At 37.7% G+C, this 21,234-nt stretch overlaps 1 protein-coding gene across 3 annotated transcripts in view; it reads right to left on the bottom strand.

Annotated features, from left to right (window-relative positions):
* Window positions 1–21,234, bottom strand: part of NAALADL2 (N-acetylated alpha-linked acidic dipeptidase like 2) — a 1,286,203-nt gene that overhangs the window by 33,991 nt on the left and 1,230,978 nt on the right. For all 3 annotated transcript variants that reach the window (XM_044251814.1, XM_044251815.1, XM_044251812.1), the window contains one exon: window positions 19,758–19,953. In XM_044251814.1, coding sequence (XP_044107749.1) covers window positions 19,758–19,953 — 196 coding nt within the window. The remainder of the gene's footprint in view (window positions 1–19,757; window positions 19,954–21,234) is intronic.

Raw genomic sequence — 21,234 nt, 5'->3', positions numbered from 1 at the left:
TCTTACCTTGTATAGAAAGAAGTCTTAAACCTGAAGCACATTTTTATAAAATTTAGAGTTGTGCACACATGAGTTTCTATTTTGATCCTAGCAGACTGAGTTTTAGACCAATTAGCCTGATAAAATAGTTGTTGTCAATTGAAATTTTTTAAACAAGTGTTTTAATGTCTAATCAAACTGCAGTGAACATTATCTGTCAAAATGGGTTCTGTTCTTTGTTTCAATATTAACAAAATGAGCTATTAAAAAAGAGGCTTGGGTTGCAGTATAAATAATTTTTGTTTTAATTTGGGAGCTTTTTTGCTTCTTTTAGAAGTAGAAACTTTAAAATATGAAAGGGATACATAATTATGAAGCTAATGTATATGTTTATCATAAAAAAGTAATAGAGAATGTATATAATGATCAGCATTATAAAGATTTTTTACATGAGCCAGGTCTTCAATCCTCTTCTGGAAATTTTACATTGTGTACATTATAAAACTGTATTCATACATAGATTCTTTTGTGCGAGTGGCCGCTACAAAAAATATTTTAAAAGCATTATGGTAATTCTTAATCACTAGTTATTTTTTCATAGTCTAAAGAAATCAGAGGCATTGCTGATAGAATTAATGACAAGAGAAACAATGGTGGGATTTTAGCTCCATTCAGACCACCCACACCTCGCTAAAAGAAATAGTACAACCCGAACAAAGTACTTATTATCCCAATCAAACTCTGAACATGAGGTTCTATTAGTACTCATACAGCTAACTCTAATTAAAACACCACTAAAATTGTATAATGAAATCACTTTATTCTAAAATGTGTTTCTTTGCGGGGGGGAGGGGGAGAGGTTAGATTTCAAACTCTTAAAAGTCTTTCTTTTTTTTTTTTTAAGATTTTATTTATTTATTTGACAGACAGAGATCACAAGTAGGCAGAGAGGCAGGCAGAGAGGGAGGGAGAAGCAGGCTCCCTGCTGAGTAGAGAGCCTGATGTGGGGCTGGATCCCAGGACCTTGGGATCATGACCTAAGCCAAAGGCAGAGGCTTAACCCACTGAAGCACCCAGCCACCCCAAATTATTTTTTTTTTAAGATTTTATTTATTTACTTGAGAAAGAATGTGAGCAGGGGGAGGGGCATAGGGAGAGTCAGAATTCCTACTGAGCAGGGAGCCCAATCTGGGGCTCTGTCCCAAGACCCTGGAATCACATCCTGAGGCAAAGGCAGATGCTTAACTAACTGAGCCACCCAGGTGCCCCTCAAGCTCTTAAAATTCTTTAAATCAAATGTATATATGGAATAGATATCTAGAAACCTGATCACAGAATATCTGGGAAGTGTGTTTTTTAATAGTTCTGTCATTGCTTGTCTAAGGGTAAACTAGTTCTAAGATCTTTCAAAAGCAAAGTTTTGGAAGTTTATGTGTTTGGTGTTTGAAAAGTACTTTTAATGGATTGCTTGCTTTGTTTATTCTTGGCTCAAGGCAGAAGCATCTTGACATTTACATTGCTATTTTCCTGCCTTCAAGGATGCTAACAAAAGATTGTCTTGGTTTAGATTAGCTTGAAATTGTCTCTGAACTTCTTCCAGGCCGTTCCAACTATCTCAGAAAGGAATTCCTTTTTTTTGAACATGTTCCCACAGTTTTTATAAGAAGACAAAGCCAGAGACTGCCCCATCCCTGCCCTGCACCACCAACAGGTGTAAGCAGATATACACGCTGTCCTTCAACTTACAGAGAGGTTTGTGTTCCCAAACCTCCTGATTAAGGCCATTGTTTAGAACTCACATGTATTCCCCAAAGAAATAATATTATAAATGTAGGTGCTTCCGTGGCATCCACAGACTATGTAACCATGAAACAGCTAAAATACCACACATTTAGAAAGAGCAAGAGGACTATATTATGGTATAACCAGTAGTTTTGTTTTAAGCATAATAATCAGCCTTTAATTTATTCCAGTGAGTATGCTTGAGGATGTTCACTTTCCTAGAGCTCCATTTCTGCCAAGCAGCGAGCATTCAACATTGGCTCGTGCTGGTTTCCTTCTCAGTTCCCCCACACCCTCAAATCAAAACCACTGCATTGGGCTCAGTTGGTTAAGTGTCTGACTCTTGGTTTTGGCTCAGGTCAGGGTCTCAGGGTCTTGAGATCCAGCACCCCCCACCTCCACACTCAGCAGGGAGTCTGTTTTAATAATTTTTCTTTAATTTTGCCCCATACCACCTCTCTCTTTCTCTTTCTCTCTCTTAAATAAAAATAGATTTAAAAAATTACTGCAATATGGATACAATGAGAGGATTACTGAAACTTTTCCCCAAAGCTGTAAGACCCGCGGATCCCCTTACCCAAGAATTCAACACTGCCACAGGATGCAAGCAGCAAGAGGTTCTTTATTGTAGCACAGGCGCCTGTGGGTGGTCAGCAGCTCTTGCTGCTTGCATCCTGTGGCAGCGTTGAATTCTTGGGTAAGGGGATCCGCGGGTCTTTCATTTGGAGGTCCCACCGAGATCATCGGACTCCTGCCCAAGAATCCAACCGACTCCCACCAGGAGGTAAGCTGGCCAGCATTAACTGTGTTCTTGTCTCCGGTCTCGTGTTTTCGTGTGTTTTTGTCTGTCCTGCCTATACACCTGTATAGGACTGTACAACAGCGTGCGTTGTTGCTTCATATTTCGTACTCGTACTCGTATTTCGTATTTTGGGCAGCTTGAGAAGGAGTTGACGAACTCGGACTTCTCCCCTGCCACCCTGGGGGACGCCCCAGGGATTAGAGGGGCCCGCTATTTCGGGGCCCCACAAGTATCTGAGGGATACATTTGTTTGTCCGCCACAGAGGAGCCTTGCGGTTCCCCTGGGCCGGTTGAATTTGTACTTTCAGTTTTGTATTTGTACTTTCGGTTTTGTACCGAAATCGCGCAGCATCCTTCTTGTTAACTGTTTTGTGTGTCTTACTTATTGTCCTTGGTGTTTTCTTAGACTCTAAAATGGGACAGTCTGTAACTACCCCTTTAAGTCTAACCCTTGACCATTGGCAGGATGTGCAAACCCGAGCTCACAATCAGTCGGTTGAAGTCAAGAAAAAGAGGTGGCAAACATTCTGCACCTCCGAATGGCCAACATTCAATGTTGGCTGACCCAGAGAGGGGACTCTGGCTTTATTTCTCTCTGTTTCTCCTAATAGATGTGGGGGCTTCTCCCTCACGCACTTCCCGTGTTAATGGCTATAACTGGAGCCAACTGGGGTTGGTCTAACTCGAGACAGAGACCATAAGGAATATTCCCAAGCAGCTGCCGAAACTCTCTTTGTTTCGGGGAAGTTTCCCTGTGTTCTCTGGCCTGACTTGGACTGCTTAACCCCTCCCCCCCTTGCTGGTGGGAAAGCATGGCATCTGCTCCTCTGTTGGGGCTTATGAACTCCAAAACCGGGAATCCTTTCTCTGCCTCCTGGCAGCACTTTGTTTCTTCTGTTTCCCCCTTTTTCTATTTCTGTGCACCAACGTGCGTGCAGCCTGCATGTCTACTAGCCTCTAGATCATGCACCATGGCTCCGTCCCTTTTCACGGTCAAGGAGCAAGAAAGAGCACCCCCTGGACCTAATACCCCCCACTCCAGATCTTCGCACTTGTGTCTCAGGTAAACATTCAAAGTGGAGTGGGCCCAGGTGGAACATGAATCACTATTGGAACTAAGTTAAGTTTGTTGGTTTAATTAAGATAAGACCTGTCTTTTAAGTTAACAGTAGTAAATGTGAAACTTGGAAGTTTACTGAAGGTCAAATAAGCTTGTGTTACTTGTTAAAATTTGTTAGCAAAGAAATGACTAAACTGATGGTTAATTGTTTGTCTCAAAGTTCTAATGGGTAATTGCTGAAGTAGCTTTCAAAGTCTTTGGTAACCTGAAAGTTTTAAAGTTTTGCTTGGATGACAAATGGAATTAAATTGTGGACATCTAGGTCTTAAAGGATAAAATGCTAAGTCGTTAATTACTGGATGTAGGTTTGTGCTTTTGACTTATTACTGCAAAGAAACTAAGAGTATTTAAATCTGTTGGTAAACGTGTTTTGCACTTAACTGTTTCATAAATTTGACATCTGAAGAATTCTGTTGTAACAGTTCACAATTGGTTAATAACTAAAGGTGTTTCTAAGAGTACAAAATTCTGCTTAGTGTAACTAAGACTGATTAAAACAAAGAAAACTCTGTAGGAAAGTAGATAATATGTAAAAAAGATTTGTGAAGGGAAATCTTCATAAAAGGAATTTTAGATATGGTCAGGACAGAATAAAAAGGAAGAAAAACAGCCTCCAAGGTGATTTAATACTCTCCTGACCTGCCTCCACATAGATTATACTTCCAAGTATAAGGGCCATTTGGCCTTGAGAGATTAAGGAAGCAGCCCAACCTTGAGAGACTGCGAAAACACCCTGTTGCCATCCTCCATTGCCTGTAACCATAGAAATTCACTCTAATCTGTAAAGAGTAAAAGGGGAGATTGATCACCTCCCATTAGCCAGAGATACCCAAAAGGGAGGGTATCCAACCTGTTTGAATCTGAAGAGTGCCTGACTGTGTGAATGTGTCTGTATGGCTCCACTGCTTCAGCTACGGAGTCTGAGTGGGCTGCACCCTGAGTCTCGCAGGGCGTCATATGGCAGAACAGTCACCTACTCCACGGAGTAGCCTGGTCTGGGGTTTATTTGGACAGGCCTTAGCTAAAACGCTCCTAAGTTCCTGTGAGGGATGCGAGCAGGACAGCAGGGGAAAGATCCCCCTCCCTTGTCTGCGACATCATTCATGATGGGAGAAAAACCCAGAAAACTCCTATCTTAAGACTGCACACTTAGAAATAAAATTAAAAAGGGAAAGACACTGGTATAAAAAAAAAAAAAAAAGCTGGTTTTCTTTCTGTTTAAAAGGACAAAGTTTTCTTAGATTAATTGATCTGATAAGAGAATGTAAATGGTTTTCTCTTTGCCAGCCCAGAAAACCCAGTTTCTATGTTTTGTTTTATCACGTGTTTAACATCCCTAATTATATTTAGGCATGTGCTTTAAAACTTTCTAAGATTTTAGCAATTGTTGACAAGATTTAAACCAATGATAAACCTTGGGTTACATTTGGGAAAATGCTATAATTATTCTAGAGATTCTATACATTTCCTAAAGTTTTGATGTTTTAAAAGATCATCGCTTGATATTGTAATTATGGAAATGCTATGTGTCACAGAAATAACCTGATTTCCTTGCCAGCTAAATTGTAAACTCTTGTCTCTTTAGCTCTAACCATACCCACTCTGAGTTTTTGTCATTTATAATTGTTTTAATTCTTTTGTAAAATGAGTTTTATCTTCAAGGAGATTCATATAAAGGACTTTCAAGACAAATAGATATTTGATATACTTGAAAACCCTAAAACTGAAATGGGTAAGAATTTCCAAAACTAACTAAAGGTGCATTCACCAGATTTAGTAACATGGGACTAAATGAACTACAAGATTATAGTGTTATGTCTCTTAATGTTTTGTCTTGTTTTAGACATTGCTGGTTCTCTAATGTTTGCTCTTCCAGACTAGGGATACTTTTTCTTAAGTTATCTATAACTCACAGAGATGTAAAAGTGCTCAAGGCATTCAACTTTTCTCTCTATCTGAACCCTCTGAAACCAAAAGGTCTCAGTAAGTATTCTTTCTTCCATGGCAATCAGTCATTTGCATAAGTTCAATAAGAATCTGTTCTCCTTGTAACAGGACAGCATTGGAAACTGGTTATTTTACCAAGGCTTTGACTGGGATGTCATATTTGAAAAGACTCAGATATGACCAGACAGTCTAAAGGAACTAAGGTTGACTTTATGAAACCTGGAGCCATAAAGCCCCTTGGGACTATTGGCCTGATACCTTGTTTACAGATTTCCAAGCAGCCTCACCAGGTGAGTAAAGAATGTCACTCCTTGGTAGGTGCAGAGTCTCATGAAGAGGCATATGCCCAAATCGACAGGTATTGCAGGCATGCCTGATGGCAAGTACGTGGCTTGGCTTCTGGCCTGGAGAGGCTACTAGAAGTTCAACCTAGAGATTCCTTAGAAGAAGTTCCAGCAAAGCAGATTCTAAAAGATCTATATGATCACACTCACTGTTCTTGCTGAGCTTATGTAAATAATGGGCCAAGTTTGTTAAAACTGGACTTGTTTCACAAGTGAATTAGTCCTGATTTGGCTATCTCTGGAAATGAGGGTTATTTTAGAGAGAAAAATTATGTTTTAGTAACACACCTTTATGGATGTTAAATTCTAGATTTGATTGTCTTTAAATGTTTGTTTACCTAAGCTAGACAACTTGAGGTAAACTTCAGAGAAGTTGTACAGTAGCTTCCTTAGTCGATCTTATTATTTTGTGGGTATATTAGCAAGAACCCACGGCACATGATTAAACAACTGGAAAAATGGGATTGATTCCCCTACAATTGTATAACTTAACTAACACCTTATGTGTGGCTGGGATAATGAAATTGCCTAAAAGCCAGCATACCACACTCCATAGCATTAACTATGGACTTAAGGAGATAATGGATGACCCCACTTTCTTTATGAGTGGATTGAATGATGCATGGGGGGCTCCCCTTATCTCTTGACGAGTTTTCTCACTTGCCAGTGATCCTCCATAATCAGGATATTGTTAAGGCTGGACCACTTGAAGGTCTTCTTATTGGTTTCTTCCCTTAGTCATCCTAGAAGCCACCACTGTTGAGGTGCAATTGCAAACAGATTCTTTAGCAAAACCTAGAACAGCCCTCCTATAAAAAGAGCCTCAAAGCTCACTATGGGACAGTCTCTGACTGTAATAACTTCACATTAGGTCCAGAATTGTCTTAGAAGCCAAAGGCCACCAATGGATGATGGAGGCCAACTTATTAAATATTGGGATATACTTACAGATATGCCAGAAATAATACTTGAAATTTGTCAAACTTTAAACCTAGTTACCTGTATGCCTGGACCTGACCACTGTACTTCTTTCTTTATAGAGCAAAAATGTTCAGAGGTTATTGATCTTGCTTACTCTATATGGCCAGATTTAAGATGCCCCTGTTAAAAACATGAATGACAGTTGGTTTCTGATGAGAGTAGTTTTCATAGAAAGAATAAGAAAAGCTAAGTGTGCCGTAGTGCTCACTAGCACTTGCAATTGCCAAAGCCTAAGAATTAACACTTATACTGACTCTAAATATGCTTTCCTGGTACTACATGCCCATGGAGCTATTTGGAAGGAAAGGGGATTGCTATCAAGCCATTACTTCCCAATCAAATATGGGCCTAAGTTACGGAACCCTCCTTATCACTATACTAAGGATGGTATATATCAAATCTGGGATGCATATCTGTGGCTTACACCCACGATTGGACAGCTCAGTCAAAAGACAGTTTTATGCTGGGAACAAAGGAATCATACGAGTGGTACTTGGGCAAATAACACACGATATCTGGGATAGCTATCACTAGAGATGTGTTCCCAAGTAATAGTACTCCAGGCTACTAACTGGTTTGCTATTGACTGGGCAAGGCGACCTGGCATTAGATGATCAGCTCCAAATGGAACCCACTGGATATGTGGAATCAACCTGTGGCCCTGGCTTCCTCCAGGGTGGATAGGTCGCTGTACTTTAGGATTTGCCTGGATTCATGGGCGCATTACTAAAACCATTACAACTCCAGCTAATCTCCCCAACTTGAAACAAAGATGGATGCGATCTGTTTTTAAATGGTATGATCACTTAGCATCCATTTTTGTCCCATCTTTGGGACTAGAGGATGTCATGTGGCATATGCGCAATTATCAAGACAGAATGTTGTGTGTACATCCCAGACTATCACAAAAATGTCACAGGATTAATAAAGGATATGAATGCCCAGATTAAGGCTCTACAAGATCCTTCTCTCTCTCAGTAATTGGTTAGCTTACTGGTTTGGAGGAGGACTGCGGCCAAATCTCCTTTTCGGGCTTCTCATTCTTATTGCCTTATTAACCTTAATATGTTGCTTTGTTCGATGTTTCTCTACTTGGTGCCGAGACTCCATCGCTGCAATGACTTCACCACGACAGATGATCCTTACCACGCGCAAAGATATTTCTTCACTGTCACTGTCAGCACTGGATTCAGCTGCCTCCACCTTTCATAAATCCCTTATACGTTCCTATCCTGATCAATGTTGACCTGAGTAGGTAGGGACAGCTCTATGCCCCTATTCAGCAGGAAGAAGTTACAGAAGATAAGACCTTCCACCTTCAACCACCTTAAAGATTTAAGGGTCATAATTGTTCAGGAGGCTGGCTGAGGAGGGAGCAGGGGCTGGCGCCTTGCACCCCCTCTCCACCCACTCCCCTTGGTAATATGTATGACATTTCACAGGCACCCCTGACTGCCCTGAAAGAAGAACAAATGTTTATATTGCAGAGATCACAGTCTTGTAAGGCAGGAGTCTCCCTTTGTTTGCAAATGTCCTTGAGATTTACAAACAAAGAAGCTACCTTATCAATAGCCCAATTTCCAAGGACACATAACTCAGTTCCTCAAGCCCTAATGCCACCCTCCCCCCATAAGAAACCAAAGGAGGCGGAGGTAAAAAGAAAAGTAAATAAAGTTAAATTTCTTCTAAACCCAAATCTCACTAACAAGGACACTTGATAGGAGAAATGTGAAGCTTTGTCTCTAGATCTCCAAGATAGTGTCGAGAATCATTCCCAAGTATATGGCCCATTGATACACATCTAAAAGGTCTCACAAGAAGATTTTTATTACTAGTAATAAATAACCTTTCTCCCAACAATAGCTGGCCCCTCAAGGTCCTGCAGACCTTGCTTCCAAAAATTCCTTAGAGACTAACATCACCCCCTTTGTCCTCTCTCAGACAGGACCAGAGCGAATGGATATAAGATTCTATCCATGATAAAGAAAAAGGGGGGAATGAAAGACCCCGCGTATAGACACCCTTCCCCCAGTTGTTAATTATTTAACCGCTCTTTTGCCTTTCTGTAACCGCTTGGCTTTTAGGGTGTGACACTGGTCTCCTGTTTGAACAAGATACCTTCTGCTAATAGCCGAGGCATAGGCAGGAGGCAGGGGGCCACATAGTCACATAGGCAGGATGCATCTCTGCTGAGTAATAAGGTCCAACTCCCCCTCCTCACTCCCCCTTCCTGCCTTTTTCTTCGCGCGCGCGGGTCCTCCAAAGCCAATCCGCAAACACCAAGTATGCCTTTTTCAAATGTTCAAATTGTCAGCCAATCAGCTCCGCCCCATCCAAAACTTGTTTGTATCTGTCTATAAAAATCCTGCACCACCCCAGCCTGGTGTGCTCAGCTAGCAGGAGCTGCTGACCACCCGCAGGCGCCTGCGCTACAATAAAGAACCTCTTGCTGCTTGCATCCTGTGGCAGTGTTGAATTCTTGGGTAAGGGGATCCGCGGGTCTTTCAAAGCCACGCCAAATTTCTGATCCTTTGGTAAAATCATCCTCTAATCCCAAATAATCAGTTAATAGTGCAGCAATGCACATGTCTATCTGTCTGCCTGTCTGTATGTATATTTCATAATGGGGAGGGAAGGAACACCTTACTAGCTTCTGTTGTTTAAATGCTGACTCTAAATATGTAGAGACTAAACATGGGATCCTACCCAGATAACCTCTTCCAGTGTAATAACATGAGGCCATGGTGTTATATTTCACACTCATACATTGCAGCTGTCTAGTAATAGAAAATCTTTGCCAATCTCATTTTTGCTGAGAGCAGTTTTAACATCCCATGGTTTCCTATTTGTACACTAAAAGTTTAAAATCAAAGATCTTTCTATGTCTGTACAACTTAGTGCAGTCACTTAAAATAAGGAGATAGCAGCAGTTAGTGCTTTCCTGTTTTTAAGAGTACTGATTTATTGATTTTATTGATTTATTTTAAAGATTTTCTTTCTTGCTTTATTTAAGAGAGTAAGAGTGAGACCGTCCAAGAAGAGGGAGAGGAAGAAGCAGGCTCCTCCCTGAGCAGGGAGCCAAATGCGGGGCTCAATCCCAGGACCTTGGGATCATGACCTGAGCTGGAAACAAACTCTTAACTGACTGAGCCACCCAGGCGCCCCTATTTTTAAGACTATTTATCCTGGTATAGGAGCAAGTGAAGAAAGGAGGTAGAGAGAGAACAGTAGCCTTAAGAACTCATGCCCTTTAAGGATTCTAAAAATCTGTGACAAGGCCAAATGTTTTAGGGAACTTTTCTAAAATAAGCTAGGAAGAATGCATATTCTATAAGATATTAAATTTCAAGCATGAAATGCCTGGTGCCCAAATCTAAAAAGTCATTCAAACTTCAAAACTTCAAAACTTAAAAGGAAGAATCTGCCCCCAAAGACTATGCTGCTTGCAGTAGTGTTTCCTGAACACATACAAAAATATGGTTTGATAGAAGGCTTTCGCACTGGAGGTTTGTCCTTTAGTGAGTCCACATTTATTTTGGAAGCTAACACATTTTAAATAATATATTCTTTTTTATAACTGCATGTTTAATTCTACCACTTCCCAAACTTTTTATTTTCTGTGGGATCTTGTAATTCCTCAATTCACAAGCTTTTAGTGAATGTTTAAGGGAAAGGAATGTATAATAAAAAGTGAGAGAAAAATTTCACTGTATTAATCCTGGGGAAAGAGAAGTATGTTACTAAATTTTTAAATATTTTTCCTTTGGATAAAAGAAATATGAGGAAGAAGTTTTGGGATCCAGAATATTATCAAAGTCAGAAGTAAAAACAACAGAATGGAATAAAAGTTACTATTTTGGGTAATATTTGTATAGAATTCTAGAGCTTATAAATTATCTCCTCACATTTTATCCTCATTTCATCTAGTGTTATACCAGTGTTTCATATAAATTTATGTTAATATGAATAGACCTTTCAGTTTCTCTATTTTGTTGAGAAACTGAGTTTCAGAGTTACTATTTAGCTTTCTCTAGGCCATGCAAATTTTCCTATTGAAACCCCCACTTACTTTTATAAATCCCAAATCTTTTTATAAATTCCAAACAATATCATTGTTGCATGATGGTTTTAGTTCTGAAAGCTAATCTGTGAATGAGTGTGCTGTTGATAGTAAAAGGGAATATTAAAGTATATTATATGGCAAAAAAAAGAAGGGCAATTCAATAGAGAAAGGATAGTCTTTTCAACAATTAGTACTGGAACTACTAGACATCCACGTGCAAAAATAATGTACCTGGATATAGACCTTGCACTATTCACAAAAATTAACTCAAAATGGATCATTGACCTTGTATAAAATGTAAAACTATGAAACTCCTAGAACACAACATAGAAGAAAATCTGGGTGACCTTGGGTTTGATGATGAACTTTTAGATTCAACACTAAAAGCACAATGTATTTAGAGAAAAAATTTGATAAGTTGGATTTCATTAAAATTAAAACTTCTGCTTCATAATAGAGACTGATGAGAGAACAAAAAGACCACAGTCTGGGAGAAAACACTGCAATAAACATATTTGATAAAAGACTCCTATCCAAAATGTAAGAAGAGCCTTTAAAACTGAACAACAAGAAAACCAACAACTTAAGAAGATTCAAAGATCTGATAAGACACTTCACCAAAGAAGATACATAGATGGAAAATAAGCACATGGAAAAATTCTCAATATCATAGTTCATTAGAGAACAGCAATTAAAATAACGAGATACCAATACTCATCTATTAGAATGGTTAAAACCCAGAATACCAACAACAAATGCCAGTGAGGATATGGAGCAACCAAAACTTTGATTCATTGCTTGGCGGACTGCAGAATGGTACAACCACTTTGGAAAACAGTTTGGCAGTTTCTTATGAAGATAAACACAGGCTAATATAGCAGTTGTGGTCCTTGGTACTTACCAAAATCAGTTGAAAGTGTACATCTACACAAAGACCTGCACACAAATATATATGCCAGCTTTTGTTGTAGTTGCCAAAGTTGAAAGAAACAAAGTGCCCCTTAAGAGGTGAAGAGATAAGCAAACTGTGGTATATCCATACAATGAGACATTGTTCGGTGATAAAAATAAATGAATATAGAAAAGACTTAATCACATTGCTAATTGAGGAAGCCAATCTGAAAAGGTTACACACTGTATGATCAAATGATAGTACATTCTGGAAAAGGAAAAACTGGAGACATGAAAAAGGCCAGTGGTTGCTGGAGGCTCAGGCAGGAAGGAGGGAGAGACAGAAGGTGAGACATAGATTTTAAGGTGTGGAACTATTCTGTATGACAAAGTAATGGTGGACACATATCATCGTACACTTATCAAAACCCAGAGAATGTAAAATACAAAGAGAAATCCTAACATAAACTATGAACTGTACTAATATATTCATGGTACTATTCATAGTACTAATATATTAACGTTGGCTCATCAACTGTAACACACTATACATCAAATGTACCACACTATAGCAAGAATAATAGGAATAATAGGGAAACTGTGTTTTGTGGGTGGGGGAACTGTGGTGTGTGTGTGTGTGTGTGTGTGTGTGTGTGTGTGAGAGAGAGAGAGAGAGAGAGAGAGAAGGGCTATATGAAAACTCTACTTTCTGCTCAATTCTTCTCTAAACTTAAAACTGCTCTAAAAAAGACTTTCTTTCTTTCTTCCCTTTAAAAAATATATATACTGTAGTAGACAATGAATAGGTTCACTGGGTCAGAATGCTTACTCTGCCTTTGCAGAATGATAACTAAAGGGAGTTAAAAAGAATCCAACAACAAAACAGATGCCACAAGCTCCCATCTCCAGACAATGTCAGTTCCCAGGAGTAGTAGAGCAGTACATACCAGAGTTATAGTAAAGGAAGAGGAGAGATGAAAGAGTCAGAATTTTTAAGAAAATGCAATAAGTCAAATTTTACATAGTGGGATTTTGACAGTAGTAATATTTTTGAGAAGCTTTGTAGTTTCTAATCTACTTTTCCTTACATGGTCCCTGATCATATACATTGTTTCATCTGCTCCCACTGCCTACCAACCTCAGTATCTCTGAACACTTTGCAGCTTTTCATTATATCATGGCAATCAGCTACTGTATTGTTTCCTGTTCTCCTCCCACAAGATTAGAAGAATTACCTGATTATAAAGGTGAGGCTTAGTACTGTGAGTGCCCACTGAATCAGATTCTTAGAGCTAAAAGGGAGTTTAGAAATTATCATTATCAACAAATGATCATATAATCACCCTAAGACCCAGTGACACCAAGTACCTTAACTAAGTGGCTGGAGAGATGGACAGAGAGGAGGTGCTTGCCACTACTCGCCCCTGCTTCATGAACTGCCCAGGCTCAGGGGAATCCTAAAAGACAACCTGAAATAAGAGTCTCAAAGCCACTAAATCCATAATTCACTAATTCTTCCTTAGTATTGTCTCCCAGATCAGCCCTTTTGCTCTTCATTACCGACCCTAATATGCTCAGTCAGGTTCTCAGCACACCAAGCAGTTCTCACAATGAGTCTTCCCAAAGATTTCTGTTCTCTTCCAGTTCCAGGGCACCCAACCTGGAGCATGAGCTGAATCTTCCTAATGATGCAGAGTTCTCCATGGCTTCTTTTGTGTAAGAAATGAAGTTCAAACTTCTCCAGAGAGAATTTAAACTACTCCACAACTTGATTCCTTCATGATTCTCCTTAATTATGATCCTAATACCCATCCAATCTATTCCACTTCTTGTTCTCCACTCCCCAAATGATGAACAACCTCTTTTGTGTCTTTCTTCACATCATCTTCTCCTGGAAGTGCTTCCTTTCTTAGACAGTTTGGAGACTATAACAGAATATTACAGACTTGGTGGCTTATAAACAACCCAAACTTATTTTTCACAATTCTGGAGGATGAAAGGTGTAAGATCAAAGTCCTGACAGATTTGGCATTTTGTGAGGGTCTGTTTTTTGGCCCACAAACATCTTGTCTTCGCAAGACAGGAAACGGCAAAGGAGAGCTCTGGAGTCTCTTTTATAAGGGCACTAATCCCACTCATGAGGAAAGGTAGAGACTTCCAAAGTCCCACCACTGAATATCATCCCACTAAGGATCACATTTCAACATACAAGTTTTGGGGGAAGAAAATAATTCAGTCTATAGCACTCCCTAATTTAATGAACATCCTACCATTCCCTTAAGCCCAGGTAAATATCCCTCATCCCCTAAAAAGCCATTTTTAACCATCACAGGATAATAATTTCTCTCTTCACTGAATCCCAACGATACTTCTTGCCTGTGTATTCATTATGAAATTTCATAAGTATTCTTCAATTTTTTTTTCAGGATTTATATCATTTACATCTTAAACTCCTTAAATGTAGGGATCTTATATTGCCAGTTTCTATCAATATGCATGCACAGAGCAGTGTCCAATGAGGGTTCATTTATGAAAAAACACATTTTATATGCAACATTGTAGGATTTCAAAATTTTTGAATCTTCTGATGCTGAATTATAAAGAAAATTTCTTCACATGTTCCAAAAATAATGTTTCAGTGTTTAGCGACACTTTGGTTGAGGCAGTATCCTTTGGGACATGATCCAAATTCTAAATGAAATATTTAGTTTTATACAATGAACTTCTGTCAACAACTTTCTTGAAAAGCAAATTACTTTAGACTTCCTCCTTGTATATTTGATGAGAATTGTCATAACACCATCAGGTTGAAGAGTGAGATTCTTAGATGAATAACATCTCTAAAGGTTATTTAATGTTAGAAAAAATGAATCTTGTTCACCAAATGTTTTTATACAATGTAATTAACAATTTTATCTTTACTCCATATGGTTATCATTATAATCAATTTTTCCATTTTCTTTAACTGCATATGATCTTGTCACACCCATTTTTGTACTTTGAACATTTCCTCCCCCATAAAGGAAGAGCTTAAAAGAATTGGGAGTAGAAATTCTACTGTAATTTTGATATTTCTGCTTCAAGAATATTTAAATGTTTAAATATGAAGTCTCTATTTAAATTAAATTAAATTTAAATTTAATATTTAAATATGAATTCTCTACTAAGAGAAAACATGAAGTAGGATGACTTGTTATATATTTCAGGAATGAAGTAAAAATTTAGATCAACTTATCTTGGGATAAAGGTCAGTCAGATAAATCAAAATGAAGCGATCTGTTTGCATCTATCTATTTAAATCTATTTGCTGTTGGCATATATATGAATTAATAGGGCCAAAGAGAATAAGGCAAACATGTATTTCTTCAACAATTGTAGCAATAGTTAAAGTAATGCCAAAATATTGAACCATAAGCTTTCAATTCTAAAGTCTGTTATGAGTTAGAACATTATCATAATCAACACTTTGAAGCTTGCACACTGGGATACAAGTTATACTGTAATCATATTACAAATCATATTACAAATCATACAAATCATATTACAAATCATATGATTTTCTGTTTAAAATCATAACAGAAAATCACCAAATATCAGAACTAAGAAAGATTTTTTATTTTAAACAGGTCTCATTCTATTATCTCATTTTACAAATGTAGAAGTTAAGATACAGAGAGATCAAGTGTTTTGTCAGATCATAGAATGTTGGTACTAAAGGCCACCTGAAACCTCATACAGTCAAAATATTTAGAGCTACTTAGCCTTTGTTTGAATACATGTAGTGTATCATATCATATCATATCATATCACTAACAGGAAAAAAATCACTTGCTTTATCACTTTTAACTCGGGAAAAAATCAATATCTCCTTTTCCACTCAAAATGTATGCTAAATAAATATTATTGAAGTGGTAATGCAAAGTTCTCTGGACATATACCTCAGACCATAGGGATCTTCTATATCTAAAGTAAGTGCCAAGGAAGGCAAATGATGAATCTATTTATTATACCATAATATATAAAACTATATTCTTAATGTATAATTTTTATTAATTTTTGAATTTTTCATAAATTAGAAGTGAGAAAAATTTTCATATTCTAAAAATATAATTTACCTATTCTGATTAAGACTTCTAATAATGCTGAATTTAATAATGTGGCTTAATTGTTTCTTTAGCTGTTATTAGATCTACCATACACTTTACTTTACTTTACTTAGATACCTTGTTTATTCTCTTTCTCCATCCCCACCTCTGTAATATAACCTTATCAGAGCAGGTGTTATTAACTTCAGGCAATTTCTATGTTTGTGGCGCTTACCATAGTGTCTTAAAAATATCTATTGTAGGGGTGCCTGGGTGGCTCAGTGGATTAAAGCCTCTGCCTTCAGCTCAGGTCATGATCCCAGGGTCCTGGGATCGAGCCCCGCATCGGGCTCTCTGCTCAGTGAGGAGCCTGCTCCCTCCTTTCTCCTCTCTCTCCGCCTGCCTTTCTGCCTACTTGTGATCTCTGTCTGTCAAATAAATAGATAAAATCTTTAAAAAAATATATCTATTGTAATAAATTAACATTTTTCAGTCTTGTAATGCAAGTCAAAGTGTTAGAAGAAATGATATAAGGATTTTAAATGAGATTTTGAGTTTAAAATCATAACAGAAAATCACCAAATATCAGAACTAAGAAAGATTTTTTATTTTAAACAGGTCTCATTCTATTATCTCATTTTACAAATGTAGACATTAAGATACAGAGAGATCAAGTGTTTTGTCAGATCACAGAATGTTGGTACTAAAGGCCACCTGAAACCTCATACAGTCAAAATATTTAGAGCTACTTAGCCTTTGTTTGAATACATGTAGTGACAGTGAGTTCACTACTCTACAAAAGCATCATATCTACTCTTTTAAGAACACTACTTATCAGAAAATTTTTTCTTATATGTAATGAAATATGTATTCCTATGCTTCAATTTTCAATTCTTTTTTTAATTTTTTCTTTCTTCTTCTTCTTCTTCTTTTTTAAGCCTTCATTTATGTAACAGAAGGAAACACAGTGAGAGAGGGAACACAAGCAGAGGGAATGGGAGAAGGAGAAGCAGGCTTCCCGCCAAGCAGGGAGGCCAATGCAGGGCTCAAATCCAGGACCCTGGGATCATGACCTGAGCCAAAGGCAGCCGCTTAATGACTGAGCCACCCAGGCACCCCTCTCTCTTCTTTTTTAATATGTTTATGCACCACATGTAGTGCCCCCATGCAATACATGCCCTCCTTAATACCTACCGCCAGACTCACCCTTCCCAAATCCTCAGTTTCTCAGAGTCCACAATCTCTCATGGTTCATTTCCCCCTCCGATTTCCCCAAATTCACATTTCCTTTCCTTCTCCTAATGTTCTCCATGTTATTCCTTATGCTTCACAAGTAAGTGAAACCATATGATATGGTTTGACTTTCCCTACTGGACTTATTTCACTCAGCATAATATCCTCCAGACCCATCCATGTTGATAACAAAAGTTGGGTATTCATCCTTTCTGATGGAAGTGTAATATTCCATTGTATACATGAACTATATCTTCTTTATTCATTTGTTTGTTGAAGGGCATCTTGGCTCTTCCCACAGCTTGGCAATTGTGGCCATTGTTGCTAAGAACATTGGGTTACATATGGCCCTTCTTTAACTAAATATGTATCTTTTGGGTAAATATTCAGTAGTGCAATTGCAGGGTCATAGTAGCTCTATTTTTAATTTCTTAAGGAATCTCCACACTGTTTTCCAAAGTGGCTGCACCAACTTGCATTCCAACCAACAGTGTAAGAGGGTTCCCCTTTCTCTGCATCCTCTCCAACACTTGTTGTTTCTTGTCTTGTTAATTTTGGCCATTCTGACTGGTGTAAGGTGGTATCTCAATGTCGTTTTGATTTGAATTTCCCTGATGACTAATGGTGGTGAATGATTTTTCATGTATCTGTTAGCCATTTGTATGTCTTCTTTGGAGAAGTGTCTGTTCATGTCTTCTGCCCGTTTTTTGACATGATTATCTGTTTTTTGGGTGTTGAGTTTGAGGAGTTCTTTATATATCTTGGATATCAGCCCTTTTTCTGTAGTGTCATTTGTGAATATCCTCTCCCATTCCATGGGTTGCCTCTTTGTTTTGTTGACTGTTTCCTTTGCTCTGCAGAAGATTTTTATCTTGATGACGTCCCAAAAGTTCATTTTTGCTTTTGTTTCCTTTGCCTTTGGAGACGTGTCTTGAAAGAAGTTGCTGTGGCGGTTGTTGAAGAGATTACTGCCCATGTTCTCCTTTAGAATTTTGATAGATTCCTGCCTCATATTCAGGTCTTTTATCCATTTTGAGTTTATCTTTCTGTATTGTGTAAGAGAATGGTTGAGTTTCATTCTTCTATACATAGTTGTCCAATTTTCCTAGCACCTTTACTGAAGAGACTACCTTTTCCACTGGATATTTTTTCCTGTTTTGTTGAAGATTATTTGACCATAGAGTTACAGGTCCATATCTGGACTCTCTACTCTCTTCCATTGGTCTATGTGTCTGTTTTTGTGCCAATACCATGCTGTCTTGTTGATCACAGCTTTGTAGGAAAGTTTGAAATCAGGCAACATGATGCCCCCAGCTTTTTCTTTTTCAACATTTCCTTAGCAATCTGGGGTCTTCTCTGATTCCATACAAATTTCAGGATTGTTTGTTCCAGCACTTTGAAAAATGCTGGTGGAATTTTGATTGGGATCTTTGATCCATGCTTCAATTATTTAATCCTAGTTGTGTCCTTAGGTCAAGCACAGTATGTTTAGTCCAGAGTATTTTTAATGTTGTATGTTATATATGTACACACACAAACACACACACATAAAGTGATATAGTGCAAAAGTCTAAATTTGAGGTCCTTTATGAATGAGAGTTCTGGGCCAAATAGTTTCCTGCCTCATTACTTGTTCAGTATCTCTTTGCCTCCTTCCTTTTTTCACATTCTCACATGCATACACACACACGAGACATAAACACACACTCACATATATTAAATTGTTATACACACACATTATATATGCCTCTATTACATAGAAAGGCATGTGTACTTATATTTTGTGTATTGTAGAAAAATAAAAAACTTAAATAAGAATACGTGAAATATATTAGAATCTTTCAAATTCCATTTTCCCTCTTTAATGTCTACTATATCAGAAACTATAAAATAAAAACCATGTTATACTCCTCTCATCCTCTAAAAACCAAAATTGAATCCCCTTCCATATCAAAATGGGTTTATTAAAATATTACAATTGTTAAAATGTTTCTAGGAATCACTCTCTTATGGCCCTCCAACTAATATTTCTAATCTCCTGGCCATTTCTAGATTCATCTAAATCCCACTCTCCCCAGAATATTAAACTTATTTAGCTCTATCTTGACAGGTAGCCTCTAGAACTAAATGCAATACTCTAGATGTGGTCTTACTATGAAGAATAGTGTAGGCTTGTCTCTTGATTCATTCAAGAAAGTATTTTTCCCAATACGACCTATAATTCCATTTGGTTTTCCCATAGCCATGTCATGTCTGACTCATATTGAGTTTAATGTCAAATAAAATTTTTAGTCATTTTCTATATGATATTGCCAAGCCAATTTCTTTTATTCTATACTCATGCAGTTGAAATTTCCTTTGGGTAAGAGAATGGTCCTCGAAGTGTACATATAATAATTACTCATATAACTACATATAATATCTATATTAAAAATAGTGTCATTTTCACAGAAGGTACACATTCTGAAAGTTAAACATAAAAATTTAATTGAGGGGCATAAACAAATAAAGGTTGAGACACATATCCTACCTATAAAAACCTGGTGGCACTTGCTGTACCAGGAAGTTTTTTTCCATGTCTTGGAGAATGTCATTCAGCATTCGGACACGGATGGGAATTCTTTCCTTGGGATCATTAGCAGGACGCATCTCATCTGACTGGAAGAGTTCAGCACTCTCCCGCAGGCGTGAGGCCAGAGCTAGCAGTTGAGTGTTGGGTTGATCACCTGGTGGAGATAAATGAGTCTATCTCAGAAGAGACATTCTCAAAGGAGCAAAATAATCATTCTGCAATCATGATGTCAAAAAGGAACAGCAATTAAAATTTTATAATTAAATTTATATATAGTTAAATTATAATATTAATCCTACAAAAATATTCCAAATATTATATTCTGCTAAGAGTATTATATTTACTGCTACCAGTACTACTAGTAATAATAATTACTACTACTAATAATAATACTAGTAAATAAGTACTGATTGGGAGACTGCTATGTTCCAGACACTGTATTGAGTACTTTAAGTATTTATATTATTTAATACTCACCAAAGCTTGCATTGTCATGTCTATTTCAGAGCATCTGAGAATTAATTAAGACAAGCAGATTGTACTAGATCATCAAGAAAATAAATGTCAGGTCAAAATTACAAGCCTGATCTTTCTGACTCAAAAATTCATGCTTTTCATGACATATCCTATATTTCTGTGTGAGGGAAAAAAAAAAAAAAAAAGATTGTAAAAGAAGTTATCTTCTCTTCTGAGAGCATGAGATATGTTACTCTGTTGTCATATGTCCATGGGCTCCTTTGTTTTACTCAAAATTTCCTGTAATTTGAAGCTGAAATATATCTTTGACTTGAAAGTACACTGAAAACTATCCTATGTAATGTTTACATTGCTTGGTTTTGCTTTTGGGATGATTTTTGTTTGTTATGTTTTGTTCCTATTTGTATAACTTACTGGTCATTTTGATATGAATGGTGGCAGCAAAAACAGGACATTCCTTTGACTAAGAGTAAGGCAGCATTAGTACAGTGATAATGGCCACCAGAAACTGTAGCTAGACCACCTGAGTTCAAATCCCTGCTATACCACTTAGTAGCTGTGTGATGTTGGGCAAATTACTGAGCTTCAGTATCCTAATTTATAAAATGAGTAAGATAATAGCATCTGCTTCATAGATTATAAGGGCTGAATGATGAATATTTTATAAAGTGTTACAAAAAGTATTCCCTACAGTTAGGCACTTTCCTGCTGATGTGACTTACCACCTTGTTTAAAAAGCAATCCTTTGTTATACCATGAAAGGGACATTCCCTCATCATCTTCTTCCCAATATTCCCCACCATTTGAGTCATTCTCTGGGTGAGGCAACAGTTGGTGGTGTTGTTCTTAGGAGATTAGGTACAATTGACTCCAGCAAGGTCAGAAACTCAATACAGAGAACTATGTCAAGTCGAGGTGAGGAAATGAACATGGGCCTGATGGCTGTCCTGGCAGCCAG

Source organism: Neovison vison, chromosome 6, assembly GCF_020171115.1.
Source record: "Neovison vison isolate M4711 chromosome 6, ASM_NN_V1, whole genome shotgun sequence".
NCBI lineage: Eukaryota > Metazoa > Chordata > Mammalia > Carnivora > Mustelidae > Neogale > Neogale vison.
This window is presented reverse-complemented; position numbering and strand designations above follow the sequence as displayed.